Below are 19,437 nucleotides of genomic sequence, written 5' to 3' on the forward strand. Positions count from 1 at the left end.
AAGCTAACCTAGCAAAAGCAGCTGTCTCCACAAGAAAGCAAATAAGCATACAGTATTCCTAGAATATCAAATTATACCTTTAACAACCCAGTCAAGCCAGTATTCAATGAGACACAAGCAAAAATGTAACTATTTTAAACAGCCGAGGCACAAAAACAAATACACATTTGAGAAAGCTTATTTATTGCTCACATATAAAACTTGGTTGCATACAGTATGAATATTATTATATCCTATAAACACATATTTCTTTACACTGAAGCATAAATTCAAACTTAAAATTTATCAAACAACAAAATGAATTTATGGATTTTTATTAAAATAAACAAAACATACCAACAATAAAAAAAAACGTATTAGAGAGCTGTGATCTCCTCTCTTGTTACTCCAGCATCCTTTGCCATTGCAAAGAAATGGCCTTGTTTTTCAAGCAGTTTGGTTGGAGAATCAAATTCCACTATTTTACCAGCATCAAGCACCATTACCCTGTGGAGGAAAAACACAGGCAGAAAGAGTGACCCACAGAGCCAATAGAGGATCAAAAGTCACAGAAATGGATGCATACATTTTTGACTTCTATTTGAACATAAAGCCAGTTCAGAAAAAAAAGAAGTCAGGGGAAAATGCAAGAGGGTGGTTATTATTTTAAGGAAAGGAGTGACCTCCTAAGACTTTCCACTGCCTTATTCCAAAAACACGCAGGAGGTCCAAAGTATGAGTATATAAACAAATGAGTGGATGGATGGCTTCTGTTTTTTTTTTTTCTTAAAGCACTACCCACCAGTTTCAGCCTGTTGCTTACTTTTGTAATATGCTGCACTGAACCTGAAGGTTCTCTCCATGTCATTACTTTTGGCATAATTTTAATATTTCATTTTTTAATACACAATTATAAAAAAAAATTAAAAGTCCTTGCCAGCAAAAAAAAAAAAAAAAAAAAAAAAGGGGAGAACATTTATTATTCTACTGATGGCATAATGAAGGAAAAGATTGAACAGTACTGTATTTCAACTGTATATTGCAACCTTTTTGATATATTGCAGTGTGTTTCTACCTTATTCTTAACCATGAAATGCATATTTACAAACCTTCCATCTAGTCTATGCCTACTCTAGTTTGTGGTGCTACTTGCACATCATGGAGACTTTGAAGTCTTTCAGATCGTTTCATGTCTGACTCTCTCTACAGATGTGATACAGAGGCTGACAAAAAGGCCTCACAGCTGTAGCCAGTCAGAAAAAACACCCTATATGTCAAGATCTGAACAAACAATAGAAACAATAACAGTATTATCATAGTCCTGTGAACACGCAGAACAACTGAAATGTCAATGTCATCTGCTGATGACGACCTTGTGATATGGTCACAAGTTAGTAAGTAAGTAAGTTGAGACTGTCTTGAAGGTGAGGAATGAACCGTGTAGAAAAACTTTTGAGCTAATAGTCCAAAAATGGTGAAAATGCTCAAATTAGTGAATTGACATTCGCAGTAAAAGTGAATAAGTGGACAGTTAGATTTGATTGTTTTGTCAAAAGAGAGACATCCCATCAAACCATTTCATGGGACACTAACTCACCTGGAGCTGTCCATGATGCTGTGCAAGCGGTGGGCGATGGTAAGGACAGTGCAGTGTGAAAACTCACTGCGGATGGTATTTTGAATCAGGTTGTCTGTCTCAAGGTCAACAGCTGCTGTGGCCTCATCCAGGATTAAGATGCGAGACTTTCTGAGCAGTGCTCGAGCCAGACACAGCAGCTGCCTCTGCCCAACACTGGGGAGAGAGTGGTTTTCAGCCACAGTGAGAAACAAACAAACCACAAATGGATACCCATTGGTACATGCTTGAGCTACACTTAATGGTTTTGCCTGGATGTAGGATATTCAAGGACCTCAGCATTGTAGATGGTGTGTTTTGGCACTCTTTTAGGCTTATACTATGAAAAACACTCACTACAAATTTAATGACAAGGTAATTATCTGAGGAAGCTGGAATTCACAAAAGTGACAGGCAATGGACCAACAGTTCATTTGTTGGAAACATGATTGCTGAAAAGGAGACAGTTAATTATTTTAACAGTTTTTAAATGTGGAGGATAAAAGAACACCGATTGCAAGTGAGTGCAGACTTCTCTAATCGATCTCTTAAAAGGGAAGTTAAAATCGCTGTAAATTAGATTAAATTTGAATTGATTTAAATGTTACAATACAATATTTAGAGGATTTTATCAACTGAGCATCATGTAAGTTTGGTGCTGTTTACCTATGTGTTTACTGAAGGTTTGTGTAATTTTAGGATCCAGCTGAAGGTAAACTGCTTTGTACTCAAACTAAAAATAGTTCTCTTTTGTTGTACCTTTTTTATCTTTTGTAATGTGTTAATGGCCCACCTGAGGTTCTCTCCGCCCTCTGCGACTTCATGTTGTAATTGCTCCTTCAGCCCTGCTACGTAGTCCTTTAGATGGGAGAGTTCTAGTACACTCCAGATCTCTTCATCACTGAATCTGTCAAACGGATCCAGGTTCATTCTCAGGGTCCCAGAGAACAGCACTGGATCCTGCACCCACAGATTTGGATAGATCAGTGTACCACTTCAAACTAAGTGCTCTGTGTGGATTAGTGCTTAGGTCATTTAAATGTATATACCTGTGGTATGATTGTGAGTCTGTTTCTCAGATCATGAAGACCTATTGTGGAGATATCTACACCATCAACGAGGATGCGCCCTTCAGCAGCTTCAATGATTCTAAACAGGCAGCTTGTTAGGCTTGATTTTCCGGCTCCTGTACGGCCCACTATGCCAATCTGCATGCAGTGAGAGAGAAAGCACACAACGTCAAACATCATGGATAAATTCTTTCCAATGATCCAGGGTTTGAATTGATATATTAGATATAATCCACTGCACCTTCACACAGCAGTATTAATCGAGTTGTTTGATTTTTTTAGCAGTCTAATTACAGGCTAGCAAACACACAGACACACAGACATACTGTTACCACCCTGGCCTATTAGTTAACCTGTTTTTAATCTCTTTTCTCTTTCCGTGCCCAGTATCTAACTTTGCATGCATATTGAGTTGTGAGGGGTTCCAGCTGTATGAGATCATCCTGCCTGACCATATGTGGAACTAACTGTTGTCAGTGACCAGGGATAACATCAGGCCTCTGACTACAGTTACTACTACCAACCTATGGACTATAAAAGGGATCATTCAGGGTGGATGGCTGTGATCTATTGAGAGCAGTTTGCCTGAACTGTGTCAAATCTATGCTGAATATTAGAACATTGTTTATTTATTTGTCTGTTAGAGTTTGCAGATCAGATGTGTGTTTCATGGTAGATTTCCTGCTTAGCTTTTATTCACTATAAGGACTATCGTCCTTGTTCTGGGAATCATGTCTATTAGACTGTGCCAGGCTTTGACTATTTATTAGGTATTGTGACACTCATAGGCAGTGCTTCACAAACCCAGACTCTGCCATCCTTTTAATAGTGTTAGGATTGTTAGACATGTTTGTTAGGTTGTTTTGTTTCCTTTAAAGCAAATTATTTTAGGTTCTCCTGATTAATTTCTTTTTCCATTATAGTTAAGACTGCTTTTTCCTTGACCTTACCGGTGTTATTAAACAAACTGTTTCACGTTGCTTCCCTTGCACCCTAGCAGGGGACGTAACACATATACAGAAACACACAGACCTTCTCAGTGCTGTCGATCTCACAGGTGATTCCATGCAGCACAAGGTCTAATTCAGGTCTGTAACGGACCTTGTAGTTTTCAAACTGCAGGCTTCCTGCCTCGGGCCACTTCTCTGGAGGCTGATTGTCAGTTACCCACTTAGCCTGTAGAAACAAATACAGAATAGTTGTCAAAGTGAGCTATGATACATCTGTCTATTTGTGATCCAAGATATGATAGTGCCTTGTATGAAAAATACAGCATAAACAAAAAGCAAGAAAAAAACATTAATTGAACAACCAAACAATAATGACATAATTTTAACAGACCTTATATACATCAGTGCCATAAACAGAGAACTTGAAAGATCAGATTTATTAGAAAAAAACAAAACAAAAAGGAATCAAAAAATGCTGACACACTGCCCAGCCATAGAGCCATGTTCACAGAGTGATTTTCAAATGTAAAAATAGCTCTCAACTCAACATACCTCGTTCTCTAGCTCAGAGTATTCACTCACTCTCTCCACAGCTACAATATTGGTCTCCAGCTCTGAGGTCATCCTCACCAGCCAGTTGAGGGTTTGGGTAACCTGCAAAGCACAAGTGTGAGAGAGGACTGTGTTTAGATGGTATATTTTAAAATTGTACCTACTTATCACCATGAGAGTTATCACAATTTTTATATTAATGTCACTATGTGCAGTGTGTGATGAGAGTGTGACTGACATTAAGGGCGTAGGATATAGACAGGCCAACCAAGCCACTGTCCAGAGTCTCTCTGGAAATGACAGCAAACAGAGCAGAAAAAAACACCACCAAATTTCCCAGGAACTCCAGACGGATGGCTAGCCACCTGCAGCGAACACACACACAGATGTTCAGGGTGACGTTACTTTCCAACACACTGGAAACCATATTGGAACCACAATGTGTACTTGGACTTGTTGATGAATTTGATGAATTTTCACATACATTTGGTTTATCTAACCTGTTTGACACTATCCATGGATAGACGCTCTTGAGGTTTTCATCAATAGTTATTTCGTTGTGCTTCAGAAACCTTTCTTGGTGGCCATACGCTCTTATCACTGATAGACCTGACACCGTCTCACCAAAGTGAGAATATATGGGGGAGCGAGACACTGAGTCCAGCCGACGCAACTGTCTTGAAGTGGCTACATAGAAGCGCTAGGTGCAGAGAGAAGGCAGGAGACATCAAGACTAAACAGTGGAAGGTTTAATTAAATGCTCTTTATAATAGGAACAAGACTTTCTCTCTTATAAATTCACTGTTTGTAGAATAATACCTGTATATCTCTTTTGCATTTTATTTTGTTCTTTCTTGTTGAGTTTACCTGTACAAAGTAGTAGATCAGGGCTAGAGGCAGGATGACAAGAGTGAAGAAAGGAGTGGCCAGACATATGACGAACAGTGTCCCCAGTACGCCCAGAAGGCACAGCAGCCAGGAACGAAATGACAGGGGAATGGCCTCATCTACTGTGAAAATATCCTTTTGGAAAAGTGGTAGAGAAAGTTAGTCTTCTTTTAAAGTAAAGTGCTTTCAAGTGATCAGAGCAGACTGAAACAGGGGAATCACCTTCCTCCTTTTTCTAATCAACATCTGTTCAAATACCATAGTTCTTAGTGGATCAGGACAAACAATATTTTAGTACACCTGACAGGGCAGCTGAAAGAAATAAAGCATTGTACAAAAATGATCAACATCAATCTGAGATGGCCCCAAAAGTACTCCTTATGTGAAAATATCTTCAATTTTGTCCAATTTCTGACTATCAGGAACTATAGCATCATGGTAACAATCTACATGGTAATAATGTCACAGGCAGAACCGATGAAGCTGCTTTGTTTGAGCAACAAAACTGCTTTAACTCTACACTCCAGCAGATAGTTCTGATATAAATTCGCTTTCGCAAGAGATGGCTTTATGAAGACAGAAGTAACATTTGTTAATGAATGTTTGGTTGAATGCTTGAATGTTTTAGAAACTAAATACCTTTGCAAAGCGGTTGACTACTCTTCCAATTGGTGTAGTGTCAAAGAAAACCATGGGAACTCGCAGTATGTTGTTGAGCAGCCTTGAATGGAGGATACAAGATGCGTTGACTGAAGCATTGGCCATGAGTAATGTACCAAGGAACACAAAGAGTCCTGCCATAAAAGAACAGATTATATATGAATCAGAATCAAAATCAGAATGCGCTTTATTGCCAAGTGTGTGCACACACACACACACACACAAGGAATTTGTTTAGGTACGGGGGGGGGGGGGGTGTACTCCAGTGCAAACAGACATAAATACTAATGCTACAAAGGATCAAACGGTAAACATAAATGCTACAGAAATGCTACAAAAAAACTAAAAGAAAAATGCAGAGATAACCTGAAAACAGAATGAAAGGGGAACTAATTGGTGTGCAAAGAGCAACAAGGTGCCAGTGTCATAGTGCAGGTGGTAGAAGGGAATCTATGAGTTTAAGAGTTTGATGGCCTGAGGGAAGAAGCTTCCTTTGTGCCGGGCTGTCTTGATGTTTGGAGCTCTGAAGCGCCGGCCAGAGGGTAAGAGCTGGAAGAGGTGGTGGCTCGGGTGGGTGGCATCCAGAGTGATTTTCTGAGCTCTTTTTCTCACTCTGGAGGTGAACAGGTCTTGGAAGGTGGGTAGGGGAACACCAATGACCTTCTCAGCGGTCCGAACTGTCCTCTGGAGTCTTCGGATGTGTGATTTAGAGGTGGAGCTAAACCAGACAGTGATGGAGGAGAACAGGACAGACTCGATGACCGCTGAGTAGAACTGGGTCAGCAGCGTCTGTGGAAGGTTGAACGTCTTCAGCTGGCGCAGGAAGTACAACCTCTGCTGGGCCTTTTTCACGTTGGCGTCGATGTGCATGCTCCACTTCAGGTCCTGAGAGATGGTGGTGCCCGGGAACCTGAATGACTCCACACTCCATATGATACACTATTTACCATAATATGCTAATACCCTAGTCTTTAGGCAACCATAAGCTTCAAGCACAAAACCAGTGGGTGCAGGGTCCAGTCTTCATGCTTAGTAATAACGTATTTCTTCTTGAATCAAACATGCCTATTAAATGTTTGTACTTAATCTGCATGTTTAGCTATGCAGTGTATCTTTAAATTTCCTTGACTTGACTTTAATTCAGTATCCAGCTTGAAGAAACATCATAGTAAGATGCTGTCACAAGTATTAATGATCACAATTAAACACTCCCACACTGTAACAAAGATCACTGACGTCCATATAAGGCTTAGCTCCAAAAACAGCCAGTCCGATTCAGATTTGATCAGTACAATTCAGTGAGATGTTATGCATAGTTCCTGGAGGTGTACTGATAAAATGAAGAGATCACCTAATTTTTAATAAGATATCAAGTCTTTCAACAAAGTCCCTCGTAGAAAAGGAAAAATGAGCTTAGCCTGCTGGAGACAAGGTCGACAAAAATGGAGTTGGAATGAAAATCTAACAGTTCAGCACAGCAACTGGTGGTGAAGTCACAATGAAACTGAGACAGCAGCAATGTCTCATTAATATGCCTGTACTCGGTATACTTGAGTCAACCGTTACTTCAACATGAGTCTTTTGGGAAATCAGCACAGGTCAGGAAGTTCACCTCTAGTGACAAGTCTCAAAAATGACAGAATTGCTGTCAAGAACCTGACAACAGCACTTCACGAGTGCAAGGTGTTCTATTCTGATGTTCCCTTGGGTTTAGTGCTGACATCTGTTCTTCTATTGTTCCCTTAACTGTTATATTAATATAAAACCCACCACAGTTCAACAAGATACTCATTGCAACAAGTTTTTTGAACATTCTGAAAAAAATTAGTAGTTGAGGGAAATTAGGTTTAAACGGTGTGAAAATGACTGTCCAAAGAAATGACAGAAGAAATAATTTGGACAGCATGAAATCAGAAGATCAAAGGAGGATCAGAGCAGATGCTTTTTTTCTTTTTTTTAAGGCAACAATATGGCAATTTACTTATTCACTTCCTTGTTAAGAGCTAGATGATAAGATTAAGATCATTTTAAATGTGAAATGTGCTATAGAAATTTCTTTGAAAAAAACAATATCCATTATCCATTATCTATTCCTTAACCGGGATCTGCTGGAGTCTATCCCAGCAATCAATATTTCAAATTTAGCATAAAATAAGCAAATAATATCCTGGGTCTTGCTGCACACAAGCAAAAAAGGGAATCTAATTATTTTTCAAAATATTGAAGGATTCCTTTAATACCTACCATATAAATATGGTAGGTATTATGGAATAAGGACAGACATGGTTTTATTGTAAATAGAAGAAATTCAATTACCTTTACCTTTGAAACTAAATGGCCTATTGGCATCATAAAATTGACTGTAATGACCGTAATGGATTTAACTGTTTGGTTACCCTGAGCCACTCCCAGAGCTCCAAACACTCCCACCCTGGTGTCCCTCTTCGAGGCAGGATATGTCTTGTTGGAGTACTCTACTGCATCATTAGTCCAGTCACTCAGCCACAGGTTCTGACCAATGAAAGCAATGTTCTGGATGAAGTAAACCACGAAGACCATGATAGAATATCCCCATCCCATGGCACGCAGGTACTGGAGATACACTGAGAATTTCACCTGCATACCAGAAAGGGAAAGCAGATCAGGAAACAGATTTTAATTCTCAAGTTCTTATCTTATACAGTACCTATTTATGTTTTTTAAAAATGTTTAGGAAAAACAAAAACTTAGGGTTACCTGTCCTGTTTCCATTGTTTCCTTCTCTATTAGTCTCTGGCCTGCCTTAGATTCATCAGCACCTTCTGGTGTTCTTATAGAACAATTTTTTCTTATTCTGACACTTAAAAAAAAAAAAAAAAAGATAAACAAAATAAAATGAGAAAACAGGATGAGAAATACTTACTGTGAGGACAGAATAATGTAACTGTGGTGACCTGCACTGCTTCTGTATCCCATGAGAAACCCACTGCATTCACATTAATTTTGAATCACAGTCACTCTCATGCTGTTTATTTATTCTGTCTCCCACTACTTCATTGTGCCCTAACCTGCCATGGCGCTGGCTTCGGCGGATACTGTTTTCTCTCTTCAGTGTAAAAGAAACTGAATCCTCCAACGGAGAATCAGGTTGGGTGTCTTCTCTTTCAGGGATGAGCTCTAGATCTGCAGTGTCCTGGCAGTGATCTAAACAAATGTGGAAATTGAAAATCTGGCAATAATAATAACAATAACAACAACAACATCATTATTATTATTATTATTATTAACTTACTAAATTTACAGTGCTTGAGAAAGTGCCCATATTATATTAATATAACGTATTGATAGAAATATTATTTTAATGTCTTTTTTAATATGTTTTTCTTTGTTTTTTTCTATTCTGGACTGTAAGTCTGTAAGAAAGTCATTAATTCTTTCATTTATTCATATGAAAAACTCAGAATTAATTGCAGCATTTAATTATAAACAATGCCAGCCTACATACAGTTCATAATCACACAGTAGTACATTTGGAATCTCAGGTTTTGATTGTGCCACAAAAGTGCATGATTGTGTGCAACTTATGTCAACAGTTAGATACAAGTAATAATTACCTGACTCTGAATGAGTATGATTGCTTTGCTCTTTGGCATATGTGTCTAGAAACTCAGAAAAAGCTCCTCTGCTGACACGAAGGCTGTTGTAAGATCCAACCTCAGAAACTACTCCATCCACCAAGACCACTATTTCATCTACATATGGCAGGAAGTTCACTCCATGTGTCACCAGGATGCGAGTCTGTACAAAGATACATTGGGTCCTAGCTGTGAACTTCATTTTGAGCAGCAAAAATTAAACTATATCCTGTACTGTATGTATACAAACAGCTCTATGGAATAATTGCAAATCCACTTTTACATTTTTATTATTCTATAAAACATTTGGTACTAATCAACACATTTATGTAGGCTGAGGGCAAACCTTGTTTTTGAGTATCCCTTTGGGTCCTAGCACTTTATCAAAGAGATGCTTTCCTACATGGGAGTCCACAGCAGACAAGGGGTCATCTAACAGATAAATGTCCGCCTGACTGTACGCTGCCCGGGCCAAGCTCACACGTTGCTTCTGACCCCCTGAAAGGTTGATACCCTGAGAGGAGAAGAGAGAAGAGCAATGGCACAAGGCAATATTATATACTGGAATTTTAAAAGACATAATGCCAATTGTCATTCAATTTCTGAGTAAGTTTAAAGGCTCTGCAAGTTCATTTTTAGCTTAAAAACAATAATCATAAGGGGAGGGAAAACAGTGTGATATGTAATGTGTTACCTGATTTACATTGAAAAAGCTAAAACATACAAAATAGTGGGGGCAGCACAGTGGATTAGTGGTTAGCAGTGTTGCCTCACAGCAAGAAGGGAGTGGGTTAGCAACTCAGGGGCCTTACTGTGTGGAGTTTGCATGTTCTCCCTGTGCTTGTGTGGGTTTTCTCCAGGTACTCTGGTTTCCTCCCACAGTCCAAAAACATGTATGTCAGGTTGATTGGTGACTCTAAATTGCCCATAGGAGTGAGTGTGAGTGTGTGAGGTTGTTTGTCTCTATGTGGCCCTGTGATGGACTGGTGACCTGTCCAGGGTGTACCCCTGCCTTTCACCCAAAGAGAGCTGGGATAGGCTCCAGCAGGTCCCTGTGACCCCGGTTAGGGGACCCTGGGCATAGATAACAAATGGATGGATGGATGGATGGATGGATGGATGGATGGATGGATGGATGGATGGATGCAAAATAGTGGTAGTGATAGTGGTAGGAGATTCAGCCAATAATGAATATTACAATGACTCCACTAAGCCGTGGATAAATGCCTTTAATTCAATTAAAATACTAAAATCCTTAAATCTTACTTTTTCTCCAATCTCAGTGAGGTCACCCCCAGGCAGCAGCTCCAAATCGGGGACCAGGGCACAGGCCTCTACCACCTCCTGCAACCTCTTGTCTTCATGGGGAGAACCAAACAGGATATTGTCCCTCAAAGTGGCATTTTGGATCCAGGCTTGCTGTGGCACAAAGGCCAGAGATCCCTGCACAGGAAGACATTATGGATCAGCCATAGAGTTCCTTCTAACTACACTGTTGCACACACCACAGCCTCATTCCATTAAAAAGGAAAATAAGTTAATAAATGAGAGAACTGTTTGAAGGACCGTTTGAAGAAAAAAAGTTGAGCACCCTTGTGCTGTAATTTAAAACTGCAGCAGTCTATTGTTAACCTAACCTTTCTAGCATAGGATTAAAACACAGACGAAGTAACATTTGTCAGTGTCTGTCAAGGTGATTTAAAATAAAAGAGCCTGCGGTTCTAAGAAAAGAAAGTAAAGGAGAAAATGAAAGCTCCACAGTGCAACTTTTAAGTAGCCATGAATTGGTTCTGTGTAACCATAATTTATTATGAAGAGCCTTTGGAACAGGTGGACTGTGCCACTCCACAATTAATATATATATATATATTTTTTTTTTTTTCTTGACTGATATTACAATTTCATGTTATTCTGTACTTTCAATTAAAACCTTTGCTGTCTGTATTCACAGTCATATACATTAAATGTATGAATAAATGTTTTTGTTAAGCAGATATAACGACAGAAATAAGGCGTCACCTTGATGTTGACAAAGCCTTTGGTGCAGTGCATCTCTCCCAGGACAGCTGACATGAGAGAGGACTTGCCTGAGCCAACAGCTCCCACCACTGCCACCAACCTGCCTGGCTTAATGTCCAAGGACACGCTGGCAAACACACAGAATGCATATGCTCAATGTAGTAAAATAGAGAGGGGAGAAAAACATAGGATGTGCTATTCAAATGAGTGATTTTGTGTTTGATGCAACAAACATACTTTCGCAGCAGAGGCTGAGCTTCTTTTTCCCAAGCAAAAGAACCATCACATACACTAACAGCAGATTCTAACAGATGAAAACAGATGGACAAAGAGATGAGAACAGATGGAGAAATGACAGATGCACTGCAAACGTACCAACAAACTGGTAAATAAGCTTGATTGACTGAAGAAGAGGTAAATTATGATGGTGAACGTACTGAAACTCGGGTCATGGCGCACAATGTCACTTGCAAGGTCTTCACCACCGAGGAACTTCTCCAAACGCTTTTTAGAGACTGTTGTCTGACAGGTCAATGAAAAGGTTAGTGAGCTTTTAGCACATGTTTGATACATTTTGCATGCATGTACCAAGCATGCTGTTCCCTTACTTGCACAATAGCAGCAATGAGCATGGGCAGCATGGCCAGGGGAAATCGGAGGATGTTGAAAAGAGAGATGGAAGTGAAAGCTTTCTCAGCAGTCAACACATTTTCTGAACTCACACCTACAAACACTGAAAACGTGGCCAGAGAAACCTTAAAAAAAAAAAAAAAAAAAGAGAGAGAGAAATACAAAAATTGTAAATACCATACATGATCTACTGCTTCTCATCATTATGTAAGGCTCCTTCTTAGAACTCACTAAAGCCGGTGCACAGCTAAAGATGAAGGTAGAGACAGACGTCAGGTATGCAAACTTCCTCATGACTTTCAGTTCTTGTCCCCTAATGTCTTCCACCTGCGCCTGGAAGGACGGCTCCCATGCATAAAGCTTCAGGATCTGGTGGGAGATGAAAGACAAAGCGTGGGGGTCATGGGCATTGTGGATGACATGAAACAGGAAGGGTGGGGTATACAGAGCTTTCCTATATTATGCAGTCAGTGACAAAAAAACCACAGGTGGTGGATGCAGCATAATAGAAGGCACTAAGGATGAACATTTCTTAGCTCTTTCCTGAAACATAAAAGCATTTCCTCAAACACCACCTATTTTTATATGAGCACTTTTACACAAAACTCAGGAGCAGAAACAGTGATCTTACGTCAATTAACACTGATATTGGGCTACTGACTATGAATTAACTAATTGAGGGCGCTCACCTTGATCCCATTGAGAATTTCATTCATGATTTTCAGTCTCTTGTCTTTGAACTTCATGTTCTCTACCTGAAAAGAGATCATTTAATTCAGTGGTGAAATGTACCATATTCATGTAACATGCACAAAAAAGGCAAACTAGGTTTTTTAAACAGCGAACATTTTCCTGTAAGCAGAGGTGGCAGTAGTAGACCATAACAGTGATCATCTGTTTCATTTTAACTTTGAAACTTTAAAACTTTTTAAAGTTAAATTAATTTTGATCTCACTTAAGCCCACACAGTGAATAAATAAGACAACAGCTTGTTTCTGTCTCTATGGTTTTGGGGAATTTTCTGTCTTATTCAAATTAGAAGAATAAAGAGTCAAGCTGAAAAAGCATCACTCTCGCTCTGCTCTTCTGTGTTGTCTAAATTTAGCATTTCAGCACTAATGCAGTGTAATCATGGAAGCTGTTGAAGAAATGATAATACGAGGCAAAATGGTACCAGAAATAGATAAGACTGACTGGAAATATGCAAAAAAGAAGCAGATGTTGCTCCATAACAGAGTAACCATATTACTATATAAAGGTGCATGCAAAATATTCATTTTTATTGTATGTTAAATTTTTTTTTTTTGTTGTTTTTTATGGGGAGATTTTACAGGGAGCCTACATTTCACTACATATGTATTGTATTCATTCCAATGAATATTATTTTAATGATATTCAAATTATATTCATAAGTGTTTTCTGACTATATATAAAATTAATTTGAATTGTTAATATAACACAGTTGGTATACAAACTATCTAAGGTATGAAAGTTATCCTATATTTTTATCAGGTGACCTGGAGTTTTCTGGCCTTTGTGGCTAGCAGCCCATTGATCGGCACCATCAGCCCCATGACTGCCAGTCCTGCCAACACAGAGGGTCCTAACTCTATCCACAGGAAAACAATAGACAGGATGATCTGCAGAGGACAGGACCACAGGAGGTGGATGAAGTTGGTCACGTCGTTGAAGCGCTGGGCGTCTGCTGACATCAGATTTACTGTTTCCCCAACTGTTGACTCTTTACGAGTGTCATTAGACACCACCAGTGCCTTGGAACAGAGAGAGAGAGAGAGAGAGCGAGAGAGAGTGAGAGAGAGAGAGAGAGACAGAAAGTAAGGATGAAGAGGACAACTGTTTGACTCAGACATCAATCAGCGAAACATTTTCAATCACTAAAGGTTCAGATATTACTCTATCCAGATAAACACAGCTCAGGGTATCATACTTACAAGAGGCAAGAGGCATGGAGCCCATGCAGAAAATGTTTCTTTGCTCTGACAGAAACAGTTATATGGTCCTCACAGTGTGCTTCTTGTGTGGGTGTTGTTATAAGTGACATTATTTGCTTTGTAGAGAATTTTTCATGTTTCCTGTCCTGTTTTTACCTTTTTGTACACAGCAGCCATGATGGCAGTGCGAACCTTCATTCCCAGCACAAAGCAGCGCTGAAAGTACTGCTGCAGGAACAGAGACTGCAGAATGGCCACCACTAGCAGCAGCACGGCATACAAATACCCTTCCCAGGCATAACTGGATGTGTCCTGCGTGAAGGAGATCATCATTCTAAGTAAAGAAACAAAGTTAGTTAGAGAGGCACATTTCAGCATCTATCTGTAGTTATTAAATTCTCTTCCTCCATACGCCACCAATTCAACATCCTGCAGTATATAGAGTTTAATGAGTCTGTTATACAACCCTAAGATAATGACTGAATAAAATTCTGACAAAACCAAGGAAAAACAGCAGCAAACACTAGTGACTGATTTTTATCGACAGAGCAGCTTCAGTGTTTGTAAGTTTTTTGGGGGGTTTTTTTGTATGATATAAATCAATCAATATAAAATTGTAAACACATATTATTTTCCAAGGCAAACTCTCTGTTTACAAGAAAAGTGCAGAAACTTTGAAAGTATCCTGATGCCTGGGTTTTATTTAAACTCACTTTAGGAGCTGAGGACTGACAAAAGCCAACACATCCTGCAGAAGTTTGAAGAAAGCAGATTCGAACAGGATCCCCTTAAAGGTCTCGTAAATGGTGGTAATGAGCCATGAATTGGGATAGTTCTCTTCCTCCTTCTTTTTGTTCTTTTTCTTCTTCTTTTCATCGTCTTTATTCCCCCTTTCCTCCTAGAGAAAAATATTGTTGCCCTTTGAGCACACATTGTGTCTTTACAACAACAATAAATCTGGGGCACCTGACAGAAAATAAAATCCAGTAGCGTGAAAAAGAATGTACTGCATTTTAGGTGTTTTTGACTGCACACACTCACCATCATCAGCCCATCTCGACTGACTCCTTTCCCCAGACTGTCGGATGGACCATTTTGAAAAGTCTCTTCCTGGGCCATATCTCTGTTCTTATCCCGTTTGTTCTTCAACTTGTTTTGGAAACGGACCCGAGCTGAGTCCAGCTCCGACTGCATGAAATACTGAAAGCGCTGATTGATGTAAGCAGTGCTCTCGGCCTCGTTCAGTTCCCACATGTCTTCCTGAACCAAGGGCTGTTTATATCCTTTCACCACCATGCTGGAGAGACCAGAATGATTTTTTGGAAAACTGAGTATGCACATGGGTGTTTGCTGGGATTTTATCAGTAGCAACTTTAGACTCACCTGTTAAACCAGTTGAAAGTGATTCTGCTCAAAAATACTGCACCTATTTCAGGATTCTATGAATATGAATATATTATTTACAACAGTCTAAGCTGATGAAGGATGTTATATTATTTAAAATTTCACAGCATAAAGAAAACAAAATACTCCACACCGGGAGGAGTAGATACTGTACCTTTTTTGCAAGCTCCCTGAGTTCCACGGGGATATCAGCCACAGCAGAGAGAATAAGTGCAATCAATTGCAGCCCAAAGGAAATGTAGAAAAGACAGAAACGAGGGACATCATTGACTGCTCCCTGATGATCAAATATGAGAAGGCCAATGGCGTTAAAAAGTGAAGGAGATGCACCGAATCAAGTGATTACATTATGACTGAATAATGATCCCAGTTTTCTTCTGGTTGAATTTCTTGCTCCTGACTTGATATAATGTCTCTGCTCATACCTGCTTGAGCGCCTCTCGTATGAGGGTCTGGAAAGGGAAGATGTTGCATAGAACAAGGAGCAGCCAGAAGAGGAAGAGAATGGCAGAGTCTACTGCTCCTTCCCTCCGTCTCACTCCTTCTTGACACAACAGCAGAAGGATCTAACAAAGAAGACATGCCAGAACATTAAAAACTTGTCACTGTTCAACAGCAGCATCCAAACAAATAAAGAAACATGAACCTTGCTATATTCACCCATGTGACAGCAAAAAGGATAGGGTTGGTGTAGAATACACCAGGACTTTTAACTGTTGATGGTGGGTCTTTGCTTGGACCATAATCTTCTCCTAATGTGACTGCCAGGGCTGCTATGGCCGTCAGTAACAGCAGGGACACCACCAGCTGAGGGGAGGAAAGACAGGTAAGACTGCTAAATACTTCACATCAAAGTCCTTTTCCACTCAAAAATGTGTTTTTTGCTTTACATTTCGTCACTTGTGTGTTTTATATCCCCTGTGAATGATGTATGTGAAGAGTTTGGCAGTAGAAGACTGTGTTTACATCGATCTGCTCAAGTTTCTCTGATCCCTTGTTGCAAGACTTTTTAATCATGGAATACTTTTTGATGCTACTCTAATTAAAGTCTACTCACTTACCTCAGCATCATATTACACCTGGAGCAGTGGGTGTATTTGTCTTTTTCTCATTGTGTAAGTTACCTGTTTGCTGAGGTAGAGCTTGGACAGGTGTTTGGTGTTAACTCGTGTCCTCCTGCAGAGAGACACCAGGTGCCGTGGGGCACAGAGCCACAGGAACCCTAGGGGGATCCAGACTAGCACCGTCTGCTCCAAACATATTGGGAGGTCTGGGTCTTCCTTATCCAGATAGGAAGCATTCTATATTGCACACACAAACACACACGTACATGAATCGCACAAGTACAAGTAACAAGTCACTGAAGGACAAAATTTTATAAAGTCTGTGCTACCCTCCTAATCTAATAGAAAGAAAAACAGACTCCCATCCATGTACCCCTGGAGCTCACACTGTATTATACCACAGAGAGAGCCTGCTCAGCCATGATTAGAAATTTAATCAACAGTGATTCACAGGCATTCAAATCCTAAGCCCCTGCTAACTATGCAGCAGCATGTATAATGTGCACTCCAGAGAAGAGAACGATGGATTTTCTAATAGACTGCTGGGAATGTGATGTGAAAGGAGCTGAACACTGACGAATTTAATGTGTTATAAGAACAAAAGCCTTGACACAGTACACGGTATTATTAGAATTTTAAGCACTTACATTATTGATATTATAATATTATTGATATATTGTGAAGAAAGCCTAGATCAATTTCAGTCTGGACTAGTAACACAAATGTAGACTCAAGCTGTACAGTCTGGACAGATGAGGAGGTCTTTTACTTCCTTTAAATATGTAGATACATTAAAAATCTAGTCGATTCCTTGATAAATTTTGTGAGAAACCAAAATGTGTTTGGCCGTAGCTAATGATTATTATTAAGAAAAAAATGAAGAAGAAATACATTAAAAATGCCTATCACAACTTCCCTGATATATAATAAAGTGAATTATTATGAATGAATCCACCAGTAGTTTCAGCTCTAATTTGCCCTGCCTTATAAGTTTTTTTTCTAGCGAATAACCTGCTGAGAAAAAGAACGTATCAAAAAATTATAGACAAAATAAATTTCAAGTGTTTTGTTTTTTACAATCATAGGGACACAGGGTTAGAGCTCACAAACATGTGATGCACTTGTCGGATGTGCTGAGTCATGTCTTACTAGAGAGTCATTATTGGATGGTCACATGTTTACTGAGCTCACTGTGTACAGGGGTTGAAAAAAGAAACTGCTATAAAAGTATTATCTAAAACCATAATGACATTAGATGATAACAATAATCTGTAAGACAATAATCTGTGAAACATTCAAATATAGACATTATGCAATACCAGAACTTAAAAAAAACTGTTTAATTTTCTTGATTTGTGTCATTTACATAATAAATGTAATGTAATAACATAATTTCAATTTTAAGAATCCATGTCTCAGACATCACAGGATTTTTTTTCTAATTAAATATGATTGTATTACAGTTTACAGGTGCTTTGTCGATAGCTCTCTAAGTATGTTGAATTGAATTTACTGTTTGTATCTGATGCATCACAGGTTTTACATGTTCTTCAGTGTTTTTCATTTTGACAGTGTGAGAAGTATCAACTAAGGCAACAATAAGAAATTTCCCACAAGTCCACTGTGTGTGCTGCATTGTAATTTGAGGCTGTTGGACTTACCCAGAAGGTCGACCCACAGTACTGTTCCAGAGCTGCAGCACACATGGTCCACACAGACTGTTCTGGCTGTCTTTAGATGACTGCACAACACTCTTCCTGCCCTCTGTTCCACTGCTGCCAACTCAAATGCCCCTGCTTTCTCCTCTGTCCACCCACACCTTGGAGACAATTGCAAGACGTGCCTCTGAGGGACTTTGAGCCATGAGGCTTTTAAACCAAAAGAAAGCCGTGAAACCTCCTTGTGCAGAGAAAACGCATTACTATGCCAGATGTTCTGGATTTATATAAAGAATAGTAAAAAAAAAAAAAAGTAATTCAAGCCTCTTTTTTCTTGGTTGAAGGTCTCGTCTTCAAACAGTCAGTGTCTTGTGTCTAAAGTCATTGAGAAAATCTGTCTTTCCACCAACCCCCCTGACACTCTTCAACGCTTAGATGTGTCTAAAGTTCAACATTTCAGGCACTGAAGCGAAAAAAACGAAAGAGGACTTACACAAGTGTCTCCTGGTATTTTTCCTGTTTTGGGGACAGCCCACCAAAACGGGAATGTGTTTAAAGAAAGGGAGGGAGTGGACTCATTAGACCCCTTTTCCTGTCTTTTCCACTTTACCTCTGCATGCCTTCAAATCTCACGATCATAAGTCAAAATCAAACTAATTTCAGATATAATTGTTGCACTGAAGCCACTGCAATGTTATTTAAAAACATACCAAATATATGGCAGAAATAAGCTAGCTGCTGGGAATTTTGGGGGAGGGGAGTGTACTGACTGTCGTTTCCCCATTCTGCTCAGGAGGAGGGCTCAACTCCATAACCAAAATGCGTGCTGTATACAAGAGATTTTAGTCAAAGATAGCACAGATTAACTTCCTGCCTCTGTGTTCTTTAAAAATTCAAAATGTAGGTAACACCCACACTGAAGCAGCATGTTATAGTTCTGCTTTTCCGTTTGTGCCATGCAGATGTGCTGAAAAGACTGCTCCAGAGGTAAAAGTGCAACAGACACTAGTTTCACACAAAGCACAAAAATGGTGTGTATATGTCTGTGTGGAAGAAGAAAAGAACACTTAATCTACAAAAGAATCAACAGAACTGTTTTGCTGGAATTATGATCCATGCATGCCTGTCATCCAGTGCCATACATCTCCCCACTGAGGTGGCAAGTATAAACACCACACCATCTTTTCAGCTTTATATTATAACAAGCAACAAAACAGACTAGATAAATAGACAGAGAAACAAAATTATCCTTGGTAACGTTGCAAAAGAACTTGCTTAAACTGCAAAGAAAATGAATACTCAGAATGACACAGGCAGCTTTGTTTTATAGGAAAGTTATTCATTTACAATGCTGCAAATTTCTTTATAAGCATTAAAAATAT

General features: G+C 39.3%; 1 protein-coding gene across 1 annotated transcript; it reads right to left on the minus strand.

The window, feature by feature from the left end:
- Nucleotides 1-162: 162 nt before the first annotated feature.
- abcc2 (ATP binding cassette subfamily C member 2) lies at nt 163-18,521 on the minus strand. Its single transcript, XM_026309149.1, has 32 exons — nt 18,059-18,521; nt 16,458-16,634; nt 15,994-16,140; nt 15,759-15,899; nt 15,488-15,610; nt 15,313-15,368; nt 14,971-15,226; nt 14,643-14,827; nt 14,086-14,263; nt 13,495-13,749; nt 12,667-12,732; nt 12,209-12,346; nt 11,956-12,102; nt 11,785-11,869; nt 11,585-11,651; nt 11,348-11,474; nt 10,595-10,771; nt 9,675-9,842; nt 9,308-9,491; nt 8,762-8,897; nt 8,451-8,553; nt 8,111-8,330; nt 5,694-5,848; nt 5,034-5,189; nt 4,667-4,866; nt 4,405-4,531; nt 4,167-4,268; nt 3,697-3,840; nt 2,644-2,802; nt 2,388-2,554; nt 1,577-1,771; nt 163-486 (listed from the first exon to the last, which is right to left on the minus strand). Exons 1-32 carry the CDS (start codon nt 18,101-18,103, stop codon nt 357-359), a joined length of 4,716 nt encoding a protein of 1,571 aa, XP_026164934.1. The 5' UTR covers nt 18,104-18,521; the 3' UTR covers nt 163-356.
- Nucleotides 18,522-19,437: the final 916 nt, after the last annotated feature.

This window comes from Mastacembelus armatus, chromosome 15 (genome assembly GCF_900324485.2).
Source record: "Mastacembelus armatus chromosome 15, fMasArm1.2, whole genome shotgun sequence".
Lineage (NCBI taxonomy): Eukaryota > Metazoa > Chordata > Actinopteri > Synbranchiformes > Mastacembelidae > Mastacembelus > Mastacembelus armatus.